Source organism: Delphinus delphis, chromosome 10 (assembly GCF_949987515.2).
Source record: "Delphinus delphis chromosome 10, mDelDel1.2, whole genome shotgun sequence".
Lineage (NCBI taxonomy): Eukaryota > Metazoa > Chordata > Mammalia > Artiodactyla > Delphinidae > Delphinus > Delphinus delphis.
Window position 1 is genome coordinate 26,008,675 of NC_082692.2, and position 24,937 is coordinate 26,033,611.

At 42.1% G+C, this 24,937-nt stretch overlaps 1 protein-coding gene across 5 annotated transcripts in view; it reads left to right on the forward strand.

Annotated features, from left to right (window-relative positions):
* PKHD1 (PKHD1 ciliary IPT domain containing fibrocystin/polyductin) overlaps window positions 1-24,937 on the forward strand; it is a 435,870-nt gene that overhangs the window by 88,081 nt on the left and 322,852 nt on the right. For all 5 annotated transcript variants that reach the window (XM_060021687.1, XM_060021686.1, XM_060021688.1 and 2 more), the window contains one exon: window positions 292-442. In XM_060021687.1, coding sequence (XP_059877670.1) covers window positions 292-442 — 151 coding nt within the window. The remainder of the gene's footprint in view (window positions 1-291; window positions 443-24,937) is intronic.

The following is a 24,937-nucleotide window of genomic DNA, read 5'->3' on the forward strand; positions in this document are numbered from 1 at the left end:
CTTTGGTTGGGTTTGGAGAAGCTTTTGCTAATGTTCCTGATAGAGCTGGAAAAGAGAAAGGCCTCAGTGAAAGATATTTACCATGTGCATTTTCATTGCAGGGTGTGCAGATAAAGGGAAAACAAATAAACAATAAAAGAATGGAAACAAAATTACAGAAATTTGCAAAATTTGACAAATGGTGGCCTGTGGTTGCCACAAGCTAATGGCTTGCAATGATTAATAAGAGTAAAAATAATTGCATTTCATTAAGATTGATGACACCCCATTTAACCTCCCCTCTCGTTTCAGCCCTAAAGTGGAAAGAGATGAAGTTCTCATCTATAATAGCTCCTGTACCATTACCATGGAAACTGAGGCAAAGATGGAGTGTGAGACGCCTAATCAGCCAATTACCGCCAAGATTACTGAGATACAGAAAAGCTGGGGCCAGAACACTCAGGTATAATCAAATCTTTTTTACAGACTGATTCAAACAGCTCAAATTAAATTTGTAATATTGTGTACATTAAAAAAACAATTTAGCCCAAATGGCAGCGATATATAATATTAAATGCTCTCAAACTTTGAGGAGCTGGTCTAATGCACAGCATCTGAATTCATAGTTAACTATGGTTAATCATATATTTTCTCAAAAATAAATGAGTGCTGCCTGGGCTCTTTTAAAGCACATTCTGAACAGATAATCTCAGCATTTTGTCCTGCTTTCCACGAGCATGTTTGAAGGAAGCTCTCAGTGGTTTATTTCTCCATGAAATAAATGGCCTACAATTTAACCAGGCCCTTCTGGAAGGTTTCCAAATCACTCAGCCATCCTCAGTTGGTGGGATGGCAGTGTCTCCTGGTCCATCCCGAAAAGTCTGCGGGGTCATCTGGACCAGCCTCCCTACCTCACCCATCCATTTTTAAAGCATCTTAGCCACCCCTCCAAGTGGGTTTTGTAAGAATGTGTCCTTAAAAGTCCCTTGTGGGAGATTCCACAGCCTCCCAGGAAATTTTCGAAAATTGAAATCAGAGACAAAGGGCTGTTTGGAAATGTATCAGATAATCTTTTACAACTCTCCAGGCTTCTCATGGTACACAGCTAAAAAATAATATTTATTGAGCACCTACTCCCTTAGGTGTCTTTCTCTTTATGAAAGCGATCCTCAGATCTCCTTCTTTTGTCTCTTTTATTGGAACAAACATTTATTGAGCACCTATTAAGTAACACACGCTATCGGAGATCCTCTCATGAATGCTGCTCCGATGAAACCTTTGCAATCCCAAACTGTACCTCCTGGGTTCGTGAGGCCTGTTTTTTTATAACTTTTGGGCTGGTGCTGAAAAAACGTGCAGTTACAAATAATGTGATTTTTCTGTCCTTTCTAAGCTGTTCCCTGTCTGCCTTTCCACCCCCCGTCCCCCGGGGTCTCCCTGTCCATCCTGTTATCTCCTAGGCTTTTCACACCCCTTTCCCAAACCTTCAGGTTGTTGCACAGGGCTGTTGCTTCTTCCTTCATTGTGTCCCCCCCTGCCAAATTCACCTCTTCCTTTCAGTGTATTGATAGCTTTAATTCTTTATCTGCAGCACTATGGTCCCCTAATCACAGCCTCCTCTTCATGCCCGTGCCCCTTCTCAGCAGTTGGCTGGCAGTGATGTTTACTGTAGTGAGTGAGGCTGCTGAATCAGCATTGAACTGTAGAAAGAGAGCTGTGGGCTGAAGGCCAGCTGCGGGACACTGAGCATTCTTTAAGGCTTTCCAGGCTTCAGTTTCCACCTGGGGAATAATAAGCTGGGTTGTTAGGGTGCACCTCTGAGCAAATGCCGGTGACAGGAAGGAAGAGGCAGGTAGCACAGGGGTTAGGGGCTTTGAGCTGGACTGCTGGGAATGGAATACATCAGTTGCCCCCTGGGGGACTTCAGGCAACTTAGCCCCTCTGTGCATCAGTTTTCTCATCTGTAAAGTGGGGAGAAAAATGGTACCCCACCCCCGCAAATAGGGTTGGTATGAGGATTCTAGCATGTGAGCCGCTGTGAACTGCACGTCACACACAGTAAATGTCCAGTGTTGGTTGTTCTTGTCCATGCTCATTTGCTAGTCTCAGTGCTAGAAAATGATACAGGATCCTTTCTCCGTAGTGCTTGCTGCTTTGACCAGATCATTTCACTTCTTAGATTTCATTGAATTTCCCATCATCTCAAAGACTAATTTTGAGTTTTTTGAGGGCCTTAAAAGCCTGTCATCTTTAAATGTTTACACAGCATGTATTTATTGAGTTCCAATCATGTTCAAGGTCCTCTACTATGAAAGAGAAAAAAAAATGTGGAAAGAGACCCCTCTTTAGGGGGCAATAGGGAAGACAGGTCATGTATGGAGGTAGGTGAGGTTCAAAGAAGGACATGAAGAGTCAGTTCATCACAGTTGGATGTAATGTTGGACACCATCCGATCAGTGACTCAGCAAGGGATGAGTTAACTGAGGTCCATAAAGAGAGGTGATCTGATAAATCACACAGCTGTAATTTGGCATCATAACCCATGCAGCCATAAGTCATTGTGGAGGAAATAAGCCAATTAATCTTTAGGAACCAGAGGGGCATGTGTCTAAACCTACTAGACTAATGTCAGTGCCTAGGAAACTCCAGTCCTGGGATATATGGTTGTCCCATAGATGTTGGGAAGTCTGGGGACCTTAGGTACACAATTGCCTTTTCTGGGCCTGGGAAGAACCAACACTGCCAGATGCTTTATCAGGGCTAGAGTTCTGGTCTCTAGGTCCAAGTACTATGTGAGAACCTTGGAACACTAGTTCCATGGAATGTTAAGTATTCTGGGATAAAAGGGTTCCAAACTCAAATACATTTATGAAAGTTGGATTAAATATATATATATATATATATATATATATATATATGTTTATTGAGAACATTCAGTATGTGAATATATAATGTAAAATTCTAGGAGAGGGCTGTAGTGTGGAGTATTACCTGAACCTGTTTGTCCACAGAGCCCTTTATTCCCAGAATTTCTTTGGGGGCTGGTATCTGTCCTGCTGCCCTCACTTTGGGAACTGTTGCCCATGCCATGCTCTTCCCCTTACCCTAGAGTGGAGGGTCAGAGTGGGGAAGGTTACCTTCAGATGGGGCAGTCAACTGAAGGTAAGTAGGCAGCATTTGTATTATGCCAGGAATGATGGGCAGGGTTCAGGCAGGCGGGGATGCAGAGGAAAGGTATTTTCGGTGGCGAAACGAGGATACACAAGGCACTGAGGCAAGAACCCACAGGAATAGTGTGAAGAGCATGGTGTATATGAAGGGGACTAGTGAGTCGTAGGTTTGTAAAGATGGGCTAGGACGAGATTGTGATGGCAGGTTCAGCGTTTTGTCCTTTAATTCATCAGGTGACAAGTAGTCCTCAAGGAGTTACTGCAAGATCCCAGGCGTGCTTTAGTCACATTGGTCTGGTAGCTGGGTGTGGGACGCCCTGGGAAACGGAGGGGAGATGGGTGAGAGGTAATCGAAGGAGGGAAGTGGCAGAGGGAGTGGAGGGGAGGGGACACATGCAATAGTCAGCACTCGATAACTTGTGTTCGGCAAAGTGTTCAGAGAGATTGAAAATTCAATGTGGGAGGTGGGAAAATTATCGGTCAATTTTCCCAATGGTCTTTTCAGATGTTTGAAGTATATCTATATATCTATATCTATATATCTATATCTATATATCCATGCTCTTGATTCCAGAATTGTAATTTCCAGCCCAGAACTCTTTCCTGAACTTTCGATTCCCAAACTTCATTGCCTCCTGGCATCTTCACTTGGATACCGAAATGGCATCTCAAGTCTAACAGGTTCTGAGTTGAACTCCTGATCTCCACTGCTGCTGCTCTCCCCTAGCGCCTCTTCCCCCCACCATAGTCCTGAACTGAGTTGATGGCAGCTTTTCAGTTGCTCAGGCTGTGGAGGCATCCTTGATCTTCCGAATCCCATGTCAGACCCATCAGGAAATTCTGTTGTCTGTACCTTTCATCCGACTGCTTTGTAGCAAGTCTACGGCTGTCGCCTCCGCCATCATCTACTGATGATTACAGAGCTGGTCTCCCTGCCTCTCCCTCTGCCTCCCCTTTCAGTCTATTCTAATGGAGCCCCAGTGACCCTTTCCAAATATGTCAGGTAATTACACTCCTCTCAAAACCTTTCCGTGGCTCCCAAATTCTCTCTCAATAAAAGCAAGTCCTTACACTTATCTAAAGGGCCATTCTCTGCACCAGCTTCCCACCTCCAACTCCTCTTTGGCTTCACCTCTTGTTTCTGTCACCTGTACCTGGTCTGTCCAGGCCCAGCAGCTCCCTGCTGTTCCTGGAACACGCCAGGCTCACTTCCACACTGAAACTTTTGCATCTGTTCTCCCTCCTGCTTAAAATACTGTCTCCTCCTTAAAATACTGTCTTCTGCTTAAAATACTGTCTCTTTTTCTGTTTTGAATTGAAGTAGAGTTGATTTACAATATTGTGTTAGTTTCAGGTGTACAGCAAAATGATTTGATTATACACACACACACACACACACACACACATATATATGTATATATATATTCTTTTTCAGATTCTTTTCCATTATAGGTTATTACAAGATAATACAGTTCCCTGTAAATCCTTGTTATTTATCTATTTTATATATAGTAGTGTGTATCTGTGAATCCCAAGCTCCTAATTTATCCTTCTCTCTCCCCGCTTCCCCTTTGGTAACCGTAAGTTTGTTTTCTATGTCTGTGAGTCTGTTTCTGTTTTGTAAACAAGTTCATTTGTGTTAGGTTTTAGATTCCACATATAAGTGGTATTTGTCGATGGACATTTAGGTTGCTTCCATGTTTTGGCTATTGTGAATAGTGCTGCTGTGAACATTGAGGTGCATGTGTCTTTTCAAATTCGAGTTTCATCTTTTCCAGATATATGCCTAGGAGTGGAGTCACTGGATCATATGACAACTCTACTATTTTTAGTTCTTAAGGAGCCTCCATACTGTTCTCCATAGTGGCTGCACCAATTTTCATTCCCACCAACAGTGTAGAAGTGTTCCTCCATTCTCCATACCCTCTTCAGCATGTATTATTTGTAGACTTTTTGATGATGGCCATTCTGACTGGTGTGAGGTGATACCTCATTGTAGTTTTGATTTGTGTTTCTCTAATAATTAGCAATGTTGAGCATCTTTCTCCATCCCTTTTCAAGTACAGCCCTCTGTTTTAGCTTTTTGCTGAAATGTTACTTCCTCAATGAAGCCTACTTTTACCACAAAGTTACAACCCAGTGCTGCTCACTCCATATATCATACCTACAGTTTTCCTTAGTCTGCTTTATTTTTTCCATAGTCCTTATCACCTGCTAATATATTATGTAAGATACTAATTTATTTATTTATTTATTTATTTGCCGTACATGGACCTCTCACTGTTGTGGCCTCTCCCGCTGCGGAGCACAGGCTCCAGACGCACAGGCTCAGCGGCCATGGCTCACGGGCCCAGCCGCTCCACAGCATGTGGGATCCTCCTGGACCGGGGCACGAACCCGTCTCCCCTGTATCGGCAGGCGGACTCCCAACCACTGCACCACCAGGGAAGCCCCAGATACTAATTTATTATTTTTATTGTTTTGCATCTGACTTTTCTTGCTAGAACATGATCTCCAGGAAGGCAGAAATGCTTACCTGCTTTGTTTGATGGTGTATCCCAACTGCCTAGAACAGAGCCTGAATCAGTTGTACAAATGAACAATATAGAAATACAAATAAAGGCAGTTAAGAGAAGCCGCCTCATATGTTGCTTCTCCTATTCCATCCCCTGAAGAGTATATCTGAAAGGAGACACACACACACATTCACACACCCTGGTGTACGTACACTCATTTGCACACAAAGATGTTATTGTGTCATTAATACTGTTCAACTTGTATTTTTAAAAAACCTATTGATACTCTAGGGTATCAGCTCCTTGAAAAGAATTTTGTTTTGTCACTGCTGTTTCCCAAAGCTTAGAACTATGCCTAATGCACAGCAGATCCTGTTAAAAATTATTGAATGGACGAATGGATTTATGAATGAGTGAATGCATCATGGTCATCTTTCCATTTTAGCACAGGTACATTTGTCTGTTCTTCAGAAGACATTGATTATACCTACTGTGTATCGCCGTGGTACATGAAACAAGAGAAAACATATTAGAAAAAGCAAAAATCTAAGAGTGCTAGAGAACACAATAAGGTGCCATAAGACAGCCAGAGGTTTTGAGGGATTTCTGAAGGATAAAGAGTGGATTGGGTTGGATGGGTAGAGAAATCACAGCAGAATAAACACAAGGCAAAGCCAATTTAGAGAAAATGGATAGAAAGAGTCAGCTATACTTTTCAGTGGAGCTCCAGGAGAAATTCCAAACTTGAGAGTCATATAGGGCAGGTATCAGGGTAACTGAAGAAAGGATTGCTTGGGAGAACTACAAGGGCCATTTCCCTTCCTTTTCCCTCTCCCTTTCTTTTTCTCTGTCCCTGTGTACTCAGAGTGGTGGCTCTGTGGCTCTCAAGACAAAGTCTTAAGAGCAGCTCACAAAACAAAAAGGGGATTATTTGCTTGGGGACAGGAGATGGGTATGGTCCTTTGTGAGTATTAGGGTCTTTGTTAAACTTGGCCAAACCCAAGGCAACTCTGAAACTCCAGGACAGACTCAGGGAAAGAAGGAAGAAAAGGGCAGGGAAAACAGCATTCTCCTCATTTCTGCCTCGAAGGAATCCCTTTACTTTCCTTCCACTCATCCAGATGTTTCACTTAGCAATTTCAGTTGTGATAACTTGAAGAGGTTTCTCTGAACATCTGATCTGCCATATCAGTGGAAAAAGAAGTTGGAAACAGTGCTATTAAAGTTATCTGGGAGATGATTTTAAACCTGGAATCCTATACCCCATCAAATACTATCTGGAAAAGAAACAAAATAAAGACATGTACGCTATACAAAATTCAGAACGTTTATCACCCCTGTGCACTCTCTGAAAAATCACGTGCTCTGGCAAACCATAAAATGAATCCAAGGATGAAGATGATATGAGAAACAAGAAATAGTAATGAACAAAGAACCTGAAAATAGCAAAACCGGAGTAAAAATGGGTGAAAATATGGCTGTGAAGCTTAACGTAGTTAACAATGAACTCTTAACCAAACTGAGGCAGGAACCTCCTGTTTCAAGTAGATATAATAAAAGGAGGACAAGAAACAGAGGCATAAACCTCCCTTTTTGATAAAATGAGATTTTTGTAGCACATGCACAGCATTATGTGAAGATGGAAAGTATATGGGAGAATGCGGAGGACTTCATGGGGAGGAGGAAAGCCAAAATTAAGTTCCTGCAAAGGGACATTTAGATAAAAAGCAAGACAGTTTGCTCTACTGGGCCCTAGAAGAGCTTTGGATTTAGAGAAATTTAGGTACCAGGAAACGGTCATGAGGCAGGAAGGGGTTGCTTGAAATCCTCGATAAAGCGTGTCTGGAGCCCAGGACCTTGCTACTGGTGGACCCAAGCAGACATCTCTTTCCTACTCCTTCCTCCAGGAAGCAGGGGCATAATTTATGGACAGATTGATTAATTAGGTGCCTGATATCAAGCACGGGGGAGGAGGGGATGGAGAATCTCGAAGATGATTGGAAGATCTGGTTACTCTTTGAAGAGAGGTCAGCCTTCCCCGACCCCGCATGAAATTCTGTCTTTTGCCCCCAGCTCCAGCATCCTGGCAATTCATGTTCTATTCTTTCCAGAAAGGACACTAAAAGATACTTTTCTGGAGCAATTAAACCTGAGTAAAGACCCACAGATTTGGACATTTGGAAGCCTCATGACATCCCGCTTATACAGATCGTCCACTTAGATGTTTACTGCGTTGCTCTTAAATGTGAATGGACAGACTTCTGGTTTTGGCCACGAGAGAGTGATGATTTTAGACTTACCCTCCTGCTGTACACAACTGTGAAACCAGTTGGAATATATTTCAGGCTTTGGATAATAGACGGCACAAGGCTGTGATCCTTGAGAGAAGGGAAACACACAAGGAGAGCAACTTTCTGTCTGAGAACAGTATTCCAGGGAAAGAGACCTCAGGCAGAGAGAAGCAGTCTCCCTGTGGGAGCCATCGGAGGCTGGGGCTCAGGGTTGCTTATGTAGGTAGGTATGGAAATGGAAGAGGAGGTAGGAGGGATAAGAAAATATTTAATGAGATAATGGCCAACATTTTTTCAGATTTGATGAAAAATACAATCCCATAGATCCAAAAAGCTTAATGAATCCAAATCAGAGGAAACATTAAGAGATCCATTATTGGAGTTTTCAATACTGTTGAGATGTCAGTCCTAAGTAATATTTAGAGACAATGCAATTCCAATAAAACAACCCAACTTTATTTTTTGGTAGCAGTTTCCAGGCTGATTAAAAATTTCTATGGAAATGTAATGAATAGCAAAATCTACCTTTAAAAAGAACAAACTTTGATGACTTACTCTGCCCGATTTCAAGTCTACTATAAAGCTATGGTAGTCAGTAGGAGTTCCAAGCAAGATCTCATTTGAAAGGAGGTTTCTGTTGCTGAAAGTATCTTTGAAAACTCTTACTGCAGTGTCGTGGAAGCCAGGGGAGGGGAGAGATTGAAGGAAGGGGCGATGAGGCACATCAAAAGGTAATGTGATCAGGAGGTCCTGAGTGATGCTTGAGGCTGCAGGACAGTATTGTTGGGGAGGAAAACCAGATTTTGAGGGGTTAAGGAATGAGTGAGTGGTGAGTAAATGTAGGCAGCTGATACAGATCACAAGTAGGAAGGGAAAGGAGGGATGCAGGTAAGTATTGTGGTGGGCAGCCAGCCCCTTCCTTGTGCCCATACTCACTACCTCACTATCATTGGCGCTAGGGATGGTTTCTTATGTTAAAGGTGCTTTGATTCAAGCTGGAGTCTTCAAGAATGTTACTTGATTTGACAAGACCAAGTCTCTGCAGGTCTCTCACTCTATTCATTCTTCTACTGACTACAAACTAGCTTTCACGCCCCTGATATTTGGCTGTTAAAAGAGCAAAACCCCACTGCTTAACTGAATCCCTACTTTCTGTTTAAGGAGCTTCTCCTAGAAAATCGGTGCAATACAGTGATGCAACAAATTTTACATTTTCTTTATAATGTGTATAGCTAGTTAGAGGCTAATTTGAAACTACTTTCTATTCCCTAATCGATTTTTTTTCTTGTATTACTGAAATCCCCAAACACTTTTTCTCTTTTGTTTTCTCTCCTTTCCTTTCTTCTCCTTTTGGTTTTTCTTCTTTCCTTTTCTTTTTCTTTCTTTTCTCCCTTCTCCTTCCTTTTCCCTTCCCTTCCCTTCCCCTCCCATCACTTTCTTCCCCTCTCCTCTTTTCCTTTTTCTTCTTTTCTCTCTCCTCTTCCTTTTCTTCCCTTTAAACCACCTCTTTTATTCAGTGTTTGTCTTCAGGGGTGTGTGCCTTTGGAGGGAGATGCTTTTGGAAGCAGAGTTGAGCTGGTCGTTAAGCCTAAGTGCCTAACAATTAAGTGCTAGTCACCTCCCAAGATGAATGGATATTTAACTGATTTTCCAGAACTGTATCTTTTAACTAAGAACGTACAGCAGCTCTGCAGTTAGTTCCCTGTGTGGTAGTCTCCTCCACTATCCAGTTCTCATCTATTTTGAGCCCTAGGAAGCTTGGCACACTCCCACCCCTTTTTGAAGTGTGATGGGCCATGTCACTTGCTTAGCGTGTGGATAGAAACACTTCATGTCTCGGGCTCGACTCTCCAGCCCTCTCTTTTCCTTTGCCGTGATGCCTAAATGGTCCAGAGTGTGGTGTCAGCTTATAGAGGACAGCTATTCCATCCTGGAGACTTGCCAACATTTGTAGTGGACTTTGTGTTGTGCCCATGAGGATTTGGGGTTGTTCGTTACTGCATGTCATCTAGCCAGTCCTAGCTATAGACTAATGACCCCATCTAACCTTTAGCCTGGTGGCTGATTCACCGCATTCCACATGATGCCTTTAATTCTTCTCTGTGATTCCACATGGAATGATGTCCTGGTTTGTGTTCTTGGTGGCAGGGACGACAAGCTGGACTATGAGATGGGGCCATTAGGCAGAACTTATGGCCTGATGGGAGTTAGCGGGGTAAAGCCAGTCTCCTTACCAGACTCTGAATTCCCACTTTCCTCCCCCTTCATTGGTGGTGTGCTTCCATTCTCACCCTGATGCCCGGAAGATCCTCTGTGGAATTTTCTAGTGCTGAGAAATTAATCATCTTCTTTTGCAGTGTTGTTGCAAACTGTGGGAGTTTGGGGGATCGATGTGGCTATTTCTGGTATCTCTACCTGTGCTGAATCTCTGTTTATTTCCTCCTAAGAATCACTCTGGAACATTATGTACAAAGAAAGTTTGTTCCAACAGAGCATATATTTATACTGTAGTCTCTACCCATATCCATAGCCCTGTAGAATCTATGTATAGGTGTTTTTCCATTACACTTATGCTCTTTCGTTTCTTTCTTTAAATTTTATTTAAAAAATCTTATTACGAAGATTTCAATCACAAGGGAAAAAGAACACGACTCAAGTAGACTTAATAAAGTGACTCACAGAATGGCTCATGGGACAGAAAAGCTCAGTCAGGAGTCATAGGCATGGCCTGACTCAATAGTTCCGTCCTCACTCATGAGATAGCTCTTCCCATGTCTCTGCCCTGCCTTCTGTGGGGTCAGATTCAACCTAAGGCTGCCTCCTCTGTGGGCAAAAGATGGTTGCCAGTAGCGCCCAGGGCTACTTGCTCCCCTAGCTACATTGCGTGTGAATAAAGGGGTCTTTTAGGGGCGTGGTTTCAGAAGGAGGAAGTTTCTTTTCCAAAAGCCCTCAACAAATGTCTCTTCATGACTCATTGGTCCAAACTGAGTCATTGTACGTGACCATACTGCCTTGTGCTCAGGGTGATAGGATCTGCTGGCTGCTTTTGGCCAATTATTGCGGACCTTGGAACAGAGTCAATCCCAGCCCCCAGCACCTGGGTGAGAATATGACAGCAGTCATGCCTGGAAGGAAAATCTTAGGGCTACTGATGAAGGGGAATAGACATTGGAAGGTCAGCCAACACTTGACCATAATGGCTTCACTTTTGTCTTTATGGCTCTAAACTAAGGCCTCTTCCTCTGATTCTCCTCACTGGTCCTTTGTGATAATCTAAGGCATTGCTGTTGCATGGAATTTTGATGGGGGTGAGAACAAGGCACCAATAAGGGATCTGGCCAAGTGAAAAGGAAACAAAGAGTTTGGTAAACCTCCCTTAGAATTCCGTAGAGTGTTTGCTTTAAGAAACAAACAAATAAACAAGCAAATGAGAAAGCATAACGACTACATAAAACACACATACCTTCAGTAGCCTGCAGGACCTCAAAACCAGTTATGTGTTTCTTTTGTGATGTGCATCTTCCTGATTCAAAATGACAGTAGTCGTTTTTATGATGTACCAGCTCCCAAAGGGGATGGCTCATCATTCAGTTCTAACCTTCTTCTAACAACAAAGAAAAGAGCAATCTAGGGAAAGAAATGGTCTGTTATAGTGTTTGTTTCTCATAATGGGTCTTCCTAAATGCTGGCAAATATTAATCCTCCCAGTGTCCCTTTGTAATGAATACCTATATATACACGGGGTGGAGTAGACAGAGTCAACTGACCAAGGCCCCTCCATGAATTAATGTCAAAAGCAAGGGCCTGGACTGTTGGGCTCATGGCTCCAGTACCAGTCGCTTGAAGGCACTGCCGTTTAACTTCTTTACTTCCCAGAGGGGAAAAGTATGCATGGCCAAGCAGAAGCAAATATATTTTGTTCTGTTTCTGCTTGACACCAATGAGTATGCATTGGACACCACATGATGACTTTACTAAGACAGCGAGCAAATACAGCAGTATGGCCAGCAGAGAGGGCAAGGTACTTTTACACTGGGAAAGTAAGATTATTGTCCTCAACCCTTCTCAAATATCATTTACAGATCACTCTCAGGGTGCCAGCCTTTTTTTTTTTGGCCATACCACGCAGCGTGCGGGATCTTAGTTCCCTTTTCAAAGAAGACTTTGCAACTATGAAGGGCTTGGATAAAATAATTCGGTAAACTTTGAAAGGGTTGGGTTAATTCTACAGATGAATAACCCCTACTGTGTGGAATGTTCTCTTCAGTAGGGGAGATATAAAAACCCCAATAGCTGTAGTATAAGCAAAATGTAATAAATGGGATAATAAAGGTATTCGTATTTTACTGTGGAAATCAGTGAAGGCCAAGCAATCTTCTGGATGGAAAAATCATTACCTACAAATTCCCTGGAAGGTGTGTCATTTTATCTGGGCCTAAATTTATGAGGATTTGAAGGATAAGGGGAGATAAGGAGAAAATGTATACTAGTGAAGAGACGAGTGTTACAGAATCCCAGAAGTGGGAAAACATGGTTTTTATATAAGTAATTGTATTTGGCTGGAGTGTAAAGTTTGAAAGGAATTAATGGGGAAGGGAGTCACTGGAAACAAAGGTTGGGAAACATAAGCTGTCTTGAGTGTGAAACTAAGGAGTGTGGATTTAATCCAGGAGAAAATGTAGGGCGTTTGAGTCTTTGTAAATTTCATAGCTGCCACTTTATCTCATGAAATATCCCTTAGGGCTGGTATCAGAGTCAGAACCGCTGGCTGAAGTGTGGCCCGACGCCAGGTTAGTACTGACAGCTCAGATGCAAGTGGATGCAGGGCAGTGTTGAGGCAGGAGCCCAGGAAAGGAGGCATCAGAAAGCTGCAGCTGAGAGAGGGTTGAGGATGGGTGTGCTGAAGGTAATATGGAGAGACACCCCATGTCTCGTTGAGGGACAGGAAAGCACAGGTGATTCTGTGCTGTGAGTGACAGAGAGGCAGTGTGGGACAGTGGTCGGTCTGAGAGTGGATGACCTGGGTCCTACCTCCCAGCTTGGGTATCACCTACCTGTGTGATTCTGGGCAAGTCCTTGGGTGAACCTCAGTTTCTTCATCTGTAATGAGCAATGGGACCAATGCAGCATCTTCCAAGGTGGGTTCTGTGGACAATTAGTAACAAAGAATGGCCCGTTAGAAAAAACGGTCTGGGGTCAAATAAGTTTGGGAAATGCTGCAGACTCACTCACGAAGTCCACATTAAGGGGAAGGTAGTTTCATTCTGTTGAACTCAGCTCTTCCCAGACCTCTGTGCTCACAAGAATCTTACTTATTTCCTGCTTCCATGCAATACCCATTGGCTGCCTGGGGAACATTTTGGGAAATTTTGGACTAGATCATTTTCAGGAAAGGTCCCGTCCTCACATTCTCTGATCCTGTGTCACCTCTGAAGGTTTCTTCTCAGTCTAGGATTTTACAAATCCAAAGGAAGTTTTCTCCTCCAGTCTGATTGAGGGAATTTTCCTACCTATAATATAGGATTGACTATCATCCCCCCAGTCAACTTTCTCTCAGAGTTGAGGCAAGGAGTTCTTTAAAAGTGTTTTTGAAAGTGCTTTGAGATCCTTAAGGAAGGAGATCCCTGGTGGATTCATCATATGACTTCATTAGAAACGTTGTATGCTAAGGAGCCTTCGACTTCACCTTCTAGTTTGGAATCATCATATTTCTAACGTACTCTATTAACCAGGAAAGAGTTGAGGGATTATTTTTTTCTTCTCTTTTTTGCATCTGTATATAATGTAATTTAACCTAGCAAAAAAGACACTGATTGTCCCACAGGACTTAATTAACTCCCAGCTTCATGGTGAGCTGCAGAAATAATAAGAAAAGGAAAAGTTCGGGTGTTCCCTACCTGTCCACTTCCACCTCTGGTGCATAATGAGATGTCAGGAGTGGTGACACTGATGAGATGTGTAAAACATGCTGATTGCAGGAGGCGGCGAGCTGCCGGCTTGGCTCCTGGGAACGCTGGCCGGGCTGGAGGAGCCGCAGACGCAGGGAGCAGTAGTTTTCTTCAGATGACAATTTCCAGCGTCCTCCCCACCCTGCCACCTGAATGGTGGTTTTGCTAACCTTTAGCTCTGTCTTCTGCACCCTGGTCGGAGGTTATGACAATTGTCACAGGACAGATGCCATGTTTATTAAGCTGCCTGTAGCAAATCTGGACAGGTAGTGCAGGATTCTACCAGCCAGCCCTCGGGGGAGCCCATTAAGAAATTGCAGGGCTAATAAAAATCATGCTGGATAAAATTGCAGTCCTCTGGTGCCACTCTATAATGGGTTGAATCTGGTTTTAAATTTTAATGGGGGCAGAGACTGAAGGTTTGAATTGGGACCCTTGTCCCAGCAGCCCTGAAAGTTGTACCTTCTTAATCCAGAGCTAGGAGAGTGCAGGGAGAGGACAGGCTTGCTTCTCTCTTTGTGCGAGGCTTCTGCACATTTGAGATAGGAATTCATTAATGTTTCTTACACGTTAACAATGGAAAAGACTCCTGGAAGAAAGCCTCACTCTGCTATGTGGCATGAAATCTGGGCTACAACTCACATCCTCTAGCCTCACATTGATTGAAGCCTTCAGCACCCAGGCCTTGAGGGGGCCTAGAAAATGCATGGGGAACAATTCCCGGTTCCTCGGCTTGGTAAAATTGTTATAAAACTGTCCTGTACTGGTAGCTTCTTGAAAAGGAGATTGTGTAGTTCTCTTGCAGAGCCATTCCAGCATTTAAATTCATCTTCACATTGTTCCCCCTCCAATCCAGGGGCCACAGCCTCAGAAGGTGATTCTTCGTTCCTTTGCTGAATCCCTTCTGCTCACAGAATTCATCACTTCATCTGGATAAATCTATGGTTTTCAAACATTAAAATGGAACAACCAAGTGTATACTTGCTGTTTTGGGAAGACTGAGGAAAATGGAAGGAAAAACATAATAGGGTATTTCAGTAGTAGATATGATACCATCTAGGGAAGTATATTCTGTATTTTCCTGGAAAGAAACACTGCTATTACTAAGGGAAGGACATAACGTTGGCTGAATAGTGACTTCTTCTTCTTGGGTACTGAGTGAAGCCCTTTACTTGAGCTTCGCATTCAACCCTCAGAATAGAGCTCTGACGTGATTACTATTATCATTTCCTTTTTTTGGCTGCGCCGTGCAGCATGCGACATCTTAGTTCCCCAACCGGGGATCGAACCCATTCCCCTTGCATTGAGAGTGCAGAGTCTTAACCACTGGACCACCAGGGAAGTCCCTATCATCTCCAATTTACGGATCCATAAAGGCTCAGAGAGGTTCAGTAGCTTGTTTCAGGACCCACAGCAGGTAAGTGGCAGAGCAGGGACTCAAAGACAGAAGAATTCCAGAGCCTGTATTGTTATTAAAATAGTAATTTTAATAACAATAGAATAGTCATTTAGCAATATTACTAAATTAATAATGTTCTTTGGAAAAAAGCTTTCAAGAGAAGAAGAAAGGAAACCTGTTCTCTTTTATGAACAATTCCAAAATAAGTATGTGAAGTTATAATATAAATTTGTGGAAGTGGATCTCTGGGTAGTGGAGAAAGTACAAGTATATGAAAATGTACTTCCCGAGCTCCAACCTCTGCTAGCGGCATGGGTCTAGCTGTGCTCCCTTACCCACCACAGCCCCTTCAGCCCCTGCCTTCTTGTGGGCACTGTCCTACCACTTGTGTTCTAGGTCCTTCCAGCGAGATTTTCTGCTTCCTCTACGCTTCTGCTCTGCCAGTGATTTCAGTGGACGTGCCCGTGTGTGGATGTGTGCTCATTTATGCCGGTGGGGTAGCAATTTGCAGTCTGAGGCTTGATATTCATAACTGTAGGAATTCTAGGAACTCTATAGGAATAAAGTTTTGTTGGATGAATACATGAGTGAACATCATTAAAGCTGATGGTCACCAGATGGAAATCACGTCTGAAAACTTTCATTGTGAAGCTTTTAGAAACTGTTATTGAGACTGGAGACATTGGGAAAGACAGAAGTGTCATACTCTTACCAAAGAAATAAGTTGTACAAAGGGTGATTTACTCAGAAAGGCCTTCCATTTACAGAGGAAGGCATCTGGCCTCCACAAACATAATAGTTTGGCCATTTGCCAGCTGGGTTTTTCTGAGGGTTGCAGAAATAGAGATCTGCTTGACAGGTGATTTTCACAATATCTTTCTGAACTGTTTCATTAAATCTTGATAATGTGAGCAATATTTTGTAGAAATTACTAATCTTTGCAGTACAGAGAGAACCTCGTAAGTTCCTTTGCTGTATTATATTAGTGAAGTAATTGGAGACTAGGTCCGTAGTTCCAGAATATTCAGCTTAATTTTCCTTTTAAAATTTTCTGGGAAATGAGGCAATGTGTCTTGTAAGGTTAGGGATGGAGGTGCTGTTGTAGGAGACACACAAGTGTCATAATTTTTAGTATCTGCCAGTATCATATTGCCCGGTAATTCCAGCTTCTCTCTTCCTACTGTTTTGAACTCTCCATTTAAGTGCTTTAGTATACAAAACAAAACAAGACAAAACACCTTTTTATCTTCTGCAAAAAGAATACCTGCTTAGAGCAGAAAATGTAAAAAGAGATAATAAAAAGAGACCAAAAAAGATTCTCTACAATTTCAGCATCCAGTTGCTTTGATCCTGGCCAAGGGAATATTGGCCAGGGATGTCATGAGCCGTTAATGCTTCCCCAGCTCCTCTACCTCATAACCTTCAAGCTGGAGAGTTTAGAGACGGCCACTCCTGAGTTCAGTGTCTACAGGCACTGAGTGTAGACGTATGGTAGTTTGGTGAAGTAATTAAAAAACATGTTCTGTATGTTGGATGAATAAACTTGGAAGGGTCATAGGTTCAATGTCGGCAATGTGTGAGGGTGATATATTCACGTCTATGACTATACACCTATCCATAAATTTTATGACTTTTTAAAGACAATTTTTAAGACTTCTTTGTTCCATCCTAAGAAACCATTCCTTTCAGTATCAGCACCGTGGAAAACTGACCGTATTATTTACTGTGTATCACACACTTCAATGGTACAATTGGGAAGAGCAGTGCAGTTGGCCTATATAAGGTAATATATTTATTGGGGCCCATTTTTTTCTTTAACTTTTTATTTATTTAAAAAAATTTATTTAATTTATTTTAAAAATTTTTGGCTGCGTTGGGTCTTTGTTACTGCACGCGGGCTTTTCTCTGGTTGCAGCGCGCGGGGGCTACTCTTCGTTGTGGTGCGTAGGCTTCTCATTGCGGTGGCTTCTTTTGTTGTGGAGCACAGGCTCTAGGTGCGCGGCTTCAGTAGTTGTGGCGCATGGGCTTAGTTGCTCCGTGGCATGTGGGATCTTCCCGGACCAGGGCTTGAACCCGTGTCTCCTGCATCGGCAGGCGGACTCTCAACCACTGTGCCACCAGGGAAGCCCCTACTTTAACTTTTTAAATAGACAGTTTCAAATATACTAAAGTGGAGAGAATAACGTAATAAACTCCATGTACCCATCTCCCACCTTCAACAGCTATCAACTTACTTTTGTTTTTTAAGTTTGAATGGAAGACTATTTTATATGGGTTAATTTTGAAAGGGTAATCTGCTAGTGGGAATTTTGAGGATGAAGGTAAGTTTTAACCTGGGAATCTCTCGTAGTTTAGTATTTTACACAGAGTACAAAATGCTGTGAAAAGGATGACTACGTTTCACATTTATTCAATTTTATAGGAACATAAGAGTGTTTAGATTAAAAATTATATCTATATATAAAGTTTCCCTTTGAGCGTCTCTTTTTTCTTTTTTAAAAAAATTTCTGTCTTCCATTCTTAATCAACTTCAACTCCTATTTAAGGTTTAAGTTCATAAAATCCAAAACTCTCCAGGTATGTTTGCATTTTATAACAATTCTTAGAGACTCAAATAAATGGTTATAATGGTAGAAAACTAGGTGGTGATGATGATTTTCGTGTATGGGCTGAGCCATGCTTGGTATCCACCAAATTCCATTGCCTGAGCAGCTAAGTGACTATTTATTAACTTTAAGGAAATAAATAGTAGCTCATGTACATTGAGTTTTTATATGTGACGGGCACAAGGCATATGACTATTTTGTGTACATTATTTTCACAGCACTATGAGTAGATATTATTAGCTCCATTTTATAGATCAGGAAGTGGATGCTTCTGAAGGTTGAGAGACTTGTCCAAGGCCCCATGGCTAAAATGTTGGAGCTGGGATTTAGAAGTGCAGTCTGTCTCATGTGAAACTTCTTTTCACTATGATGCTGCCTGCTGAATAAGTTACCAAAATGATAGCAAATGGTATGGGTCCGGGGCGGTGAGGAGAAGACAAGATGAGAAAAGGATGGAGTAGCATGGAAAATAAATTTGAGTTGAAAGAAATCTTTTACTAAAATTTCATGTCTAGTGGAATTAGAGCAACACTCTGTGAGTTTAGTTTAACTTCAAGGGCATGGCTGAATTTCCTAAGGAACAAAAGTGTTTCAGTTTTATTTTGAAAAATTTGGCCCGGAAAGCCAGATTCTTTTCCCAGCCCATAACTGTTTCCCTGGCTCTGGAATTTGAAAAGGCTCTGAAAAAAGGGAGGGGCTTCACTCATTCCTACCTAGGTTTTGTATGAAAAGATGTCCAGTGGAATAAAACAAAGAAACAGGCCAAACAAGGGAAGTAAACGACTCAGAAGCAGATGTTATCAGGCTGGGGAGGTGACATCTGCAAGTCAAGATGGCTGCCCGGTAACCACAGGCTACGCGCAGAGATAAATGGTTGACCCTGACCCGTGTCAGCCCACGATTGATGCCACTAACAGCCCTAGTGCCTGCCCAATGAGTTTTAAAAAAATCTTTGATAGAGTATGTTATCTAGTTACTGGCACGAGGGCAATAACCCTGAGGGGTGAAGGAAAAGGAAAGAATAAAAGGTCAATCCAGGAGGACAGTCTCTGTCGGAGTAAATGAGAAAAAAGGATCTGGCTTCAAAGGGGAAGAAATAAATAAATAACAATAAAAGCGGCTGTGAGATGCGTGGATGGATAAGTGAGATGGCTTGTTCCCTTTGCTTTCCTTCCTTTTCTCTCCTTTCTTTCCTTCTCTCCCTCCTTCCCTCCCTCCCTCCCTCTCTCTTTCTTTCCTTTCTTCCTCCCTCTTTTTCTTGCTCTCTTTCCCTTTATTTTCTTTCTTCCGCACTCTCTCTCTCACCCTTCCTTCTCGCATTTTTTTTTTAAATTAACACAGGCCTTGAGCTATTCGGGAGAATTTAACGGATGTAGCCATAGATCCTTCGTTTTTCTCTTGCACTTTTCTAATGGTCTGATTAGGATTGTTAAGCCTTTTAAAAAAATGTCTTGGAGAGGTGAAATTAAAGGCTTTAATTAGCCCCCCACTTTGTCTGTGAAATAATAATTCAAGTGTAGAAGGTACAAAACAAATAAAATGAAATTCCTCTAGATAATGGAAAATATGTCATTATAATATGGTATTATTAATTGATTTGTTGTAGATATGTGAATTCAATTCTGTAATAACTCTCTTGCCTTCCTACACACACACACACACACACACACACACACACACACACACACACACACACACACACACACACACACACACACACACACACACACACACACACACACACACCCCTACCTGTAGGCGTAGGTTTTATACATTTTTGGAAAGGCAGGAATATAATTGCTTTTGCTCAGTATTGCTGCATCCACAGAATTCTACTTCATGATAATAGAATTTTTAATTGGCTCTTTTAGTCTTGAAATACATTTTGCAGGGAGAAAAGAAAAGAAGGGAGAACTGAGTTTTTTGGTCTAAAAGACCATGGCTTTAATTATGAATTTTTCTTTTTATTTGACCTGGAAAAATTTAGTTTTTTTCTTCCCTCATAGAGTGTTTGTAGAAGGTAAGATGGTTCCAGGGCAAATGGCCTGAAGGCTGGGCTGGATCCGTGGCATTAATGCTCTCCTTTGAGAAGAATCATGTTGGTTATAAAAATATTGGTCTCCAAAAGCAACTCTGGGAAGAGTGGAGAAATAGGCTTTAGGCAGAATCCATCCTTTCCTAAGGCCAGAGGAGTTTAAGGATGTGACTTCCTGGCTTTACGATATTGGTTCTCAGTAGCCAGTACTGGGAGGGGTCGTCTTTAGTTGGCACAGGTTGGAAGACTTGTTTTGCCATCCTTTCCTCAGAGTAATGGAAAGAGATGAGTCTTGACGCTGGAAGATGTAGGTTCTAGTCTCTGCCAAGACCACCTTACTAAGAGGTCCCGGATTCATGGCTCGATTTCTCAGAGCCATCACTGTCTTCATGTACATGATGGCACTAGTGCTTCACAGCATCTTCCTGCAAAGATTTTGAAATTTAGATGCGTCTACAGATGTGAAAACCCTCTGAAAGTACTAAAGCGCTACTCACCTCTTACAGGTCCTGTATCAGTGTGGATTCCGTTGGTGTATGGAGGTGGTGGTTGGAAATAACGTGGCACTTGCAGAATAGAGCAATGAATTGGTAGTTCCTGTAAATTTCCACAAGATTGATTAAAGTAGGGGCAAGGCGGAGGAATAAAATTTTAGGGCTAGCTGAAAAATATGTAGTGTGTATTTTTTTGGCTTTTAACAGGTTCTAGCTTGGCACCATAGAATGTATGCTGTATAATTTGGCTTGCTCATAGAATTAATATACTTGAAATACTAAATTTAAAATTAAAGTTTATTTGTCAAGAGTTTGTCTTTTATTGACAAATAAATTACATAGAACAAAAATGCACAGGTCTTAAGTGTATGGTTCATTGACATATGTATACACTATGAATCCCACACTCAAAATCAAGGTATAGAACATTTTCATCATCCAAGAAAGTTGATTCTACTTTTTTTTTGCCATAAGTGGTGATGCAACAACTGAACTTAAGAAATATATATCTTCTCTTTGTTTTTGTTTAAGGAAAAGTGTGAGAAAAGCAAGAAGTAAGCACCTGTTATGTGTCAGGCACTGAGTTGGTCTTCATATACGTTTGTTAACAATATATTATTATATATAACTATAATGGCCCTTGAAGAATCTCCATTTTATGGTTGAGGGACTGAACTTCAAGGAAATTATATGACTGCCAAGGTAACTCAGTGAGTAAGTGGTGAAGTTGGAATTTGAATGTGTATTGCTACCTCAAAACCCTTTTTTTTTTTCCAACTGATAAGATAAAACGATCGCTGACATTTGGGGACCCGAGGGTGTTCTGCAGAGTCAGAAATACTGAAAGTCCACATGTTCAGGAAAAAAGGGCTAAAGAAAAAGAACTTCTCCTCCATGATGGGAGAAAAGTGATTGCTTACAACTTTTGATTGGTGGAACTCTTTCTGTTCCCGGGGTTATATTTTTCCCATAATTTCAGATTTCTGAAAACTTTACTATTATTGAGACAGTTTTTATATTGCCCTAGATTGTTCTTTAGGGCACAGGTGTCTGTGTCTGGAAACAGAGCAGTGAGCCCTGCCCCATCACTTCCCAGTGTTTTGTCCTTGGGCATCCTTCTTAGCCTCTGCAAGTGTCAGTTTTCCCATCTGTAAATGGGACTGATAAGATAGATGCCTCAGACGGTGGTTGTGAGGTTCAAATAGGGTTATGACAGCGCAGGTCTTAGTGCAGTGCCCCGTGTCTGATGAATGTTCAATCAGTGTTTACCATCATCGTTGTTGTAATTGTCATTCCTCCAAGCCTCATGCCTTCAGCCCTGAAGTGTTAGTTGGTTTGGTTTTTATTTTGATATTTTCCAAATTCAGGTCAACTGAAAGTCCTCCCCAAATGGGGGGATCTGAGTGAGTGAGGAAGCCACTGAGTCTGGGACTGTGCTGTGCACATGCATTGCCCCATCCCTGGAGGACTTTCTGGTCCTGTGGCTGGTGCTTTCTTGTGGTGCCCTGACATCCCCTGTACCCACTGCTGTACCTGATACCTGCTGTGATACCCATCTTCTGTTAGATGACATGTCCTGGGGAGCAGGCAGTTCAAGCACCCAGCACTGTGCCTGGCATTAGTAGGTGCTGCCCCACTATTTGTTGAATAAATGACACTGCCAGGTTTCATTCTGGACCAGAATCCTCATCTTCTGTTTTTCTAGAGGAATGAGGGATAATATAGGAGTCAATTTTCCAGGCAACCAAACCATTGCCCTTAAAATACCGAGCCTTGTTTATTTTGGATGTTATCTTCTGGAACAGAGCAAAGGCTTTCCTGCCTTTTTGACTGACTCTAGGCAGCAGAATCAAATGTTCTCTGGATGCTTCTGGATCATTAGCATAAACCTCAGTGATTTTGCTTTTTGGAAATAACACTTCCGCCAGAGGTAGTATTGAAGTAGCAGGAAGGTGTGTGCTCCTCGCCAAATGGCCACGACCGTACTGACCCATCCTGCCCTTCCTTTGCTGTTCAGACTGCAGGCGTCTGTCAGGCGGGCTGCTGTCAGCAGCCTCCACTTCCTTCTAATCTGTCCTTCTGCTCTCTTCTTCACCGACTGACAAGATAACACAATTTTGGTAGATAGATGTGCAAAATCAAAGTAAAACAATTCTGAGTGCAGCTTTGAAAGATACTTCTTGAAGAAGTGCATGAGGTTCAGTGTGTGAATCTTGTGAAATTACTCCTGCCCTCCCACCCCCCCGAGCCGTGTCTCATTAGTCTTCATGACTGAGATTGTGAGAGGTCTGGGATGTACCTTCCACCATGAAGACCTAATCTCATGATCCTAGAGGACCAGGTGCTCTATGTCACTTACACTTCTGCTTCTTCTTTTTTTTTTTTTTAATACTTAAGACACAAAGTAATTATAGTTACACAGATTCCCCCCAAACAGAATTATTCCTGTTTATCATTAAGTTTTTACTTCACCCTCTCACATTTATAACTGGAAATATGCTAAGATGAACAATGAATTGGTAATGCAACCATGTGCCATTTGTTAAGTAATAACTGTCAAAAGTACATTCTGATGCATTAATAATTGATATATATTATTAAAAAATTCTGCCTATTGTATAACTTTTAGAAATAATTTAGAAGTCACGTAATGTATGAGAATAAGGGAACATATAAAGATTCTATAATATTTGGTATTTTAAAAGAAATTAGAGTCTGATAATATTTGGTTTTTCTATGAAAATAAAATCTAGTAATGAGAAAATATCTTTGGACAAAGAGCCCACCTTTCCCACTTCCTCCTCCGCCTCCGGTTGTAACCTCTGAATTACCTTCAAGATTTGGTGTCATCCTCAAGCCTTTCCCTTTTTGGTGTTGTAGGTGTGGCCAAACTTGGTTTGGTAAATGAAACCTTACACTGTATGTGATTTCTAGGTCACAGATTCTGAACTTCCTTTTCTTTGTAGCTGAGATTCTGTCTGCGTTCCTCAGAGGCATTCCAGATTGGGTTAGAAATTTTGCTTTCACTTTGCTGGGTCAGGGAATGCGTCAAGGAAAGGATACCCCTAAATTCTCCAGCATAACGGTGGCTTCAGGGAAAGGGTGGAGGTTCTGAATTTCATACTGATATTGACATCCTGGTATGCTTGAGGTCAAGAATATGTACAGGATCACTGAACACGGGACAGTGCTCTTAGGACTTTGGCAGGAGATCCAGAAGGATGCTTCCATTTTGTTTGAATACAGCATGAAGGTGGAGACTGAATGCACAGACTCTGTGCGGGATCGGGGTGTGTGTGAGCATCTTTGAGGTCAAGTTCATTCCCTCTTTGTCCCTATCCTCCCTTCTTCAACAAGTCAGTGCGCCCAAAGCCTTCTCTGGAGAGGAGTAAAGGGAATAGCTTCCTTCTAGGCCTTTCTCTTGGGGAAATGACTGACTGGTTAATGATGGATTCACTTCCATTCAATGAACCAAGATTTTAGCTAAGAAGAACACAGGCCATCTTTCCAGCCTCATTGGTCTACTCACTGTGCTGTCTTTGGAAAAGGATCATTTTAATGGCATTGCCAATAACACAAGTATTGTCATCTTGCCTTTCCAAAGGGCTGACTTCTTTTTCTTTGTGGCCTGCTCCTTTGTCATAACTCCTTGTTCTCAGATCCGTCCTTATTATCCAGGTTGCTGTAGAGCAAAGAGCTTCGTTAATGTTTTCCTGCTAGACTTGAAAACAATTAGAGCTGTGACGAGGATGAGTTCAAGAGGGACCCCCAAACCCTGAAACCAAACAGACATCACAGGGCAGGGATAGCAGGTAAAGTGGCTGCTATAAACACTTTCTCTTGGAAGCTGTGTCTTTTCAATAAACACACCGTTAGGCCCTAGCAAAATATTTCCAGTTGGCTTCATGGGTGGTGCAGTGCTGGAAGCTGTTAGCTCATGCTCAGTTGAATTTCAAATGTCAAAGCTCATTAATAGTGATTGTAGCCAAAGACAGCTTGTAAGGAGCTGTGCACGCTTAACTTCCTCAAATAAAAGGAGAAGAAAGATGACCATTGAACATTGCTTTTCCTCCCCCTGCTTTTTTCACCTCTGCTTCGAGTTTGTTTTGGGTTTTATTGACAGTAGGTTTCAAGTTTATATTTTGCATTTCCCTTAATTTGCCTTGTCCTTTTATCCCCCCCTTGGGAAATAGGCCTATTACAAAGGTGTCGTGATGTTTCTTTGAGTTTTAGGAGTGTTTTGTCTGTTTGAAGCGGGCCTGGAGGAGTCTGTGAAAGTGTTAAGGCAGACGGTTCAGCTTTTGAGTGAGAGAAACACACTGGGATATGATTATCCCAGTTCAGATGCTGTTTCCAGCCTTGTCTGAATACAAATGTCAAAGGAGATTCCCTTTACGCAATAACAATGTTTCGAATTAAAATATGAATACGAGCTACACCCCCATTATTTGTGGTCTGGCCAGTTCTCACCACTGTGGTGAACTGGAAAACTAAATGAA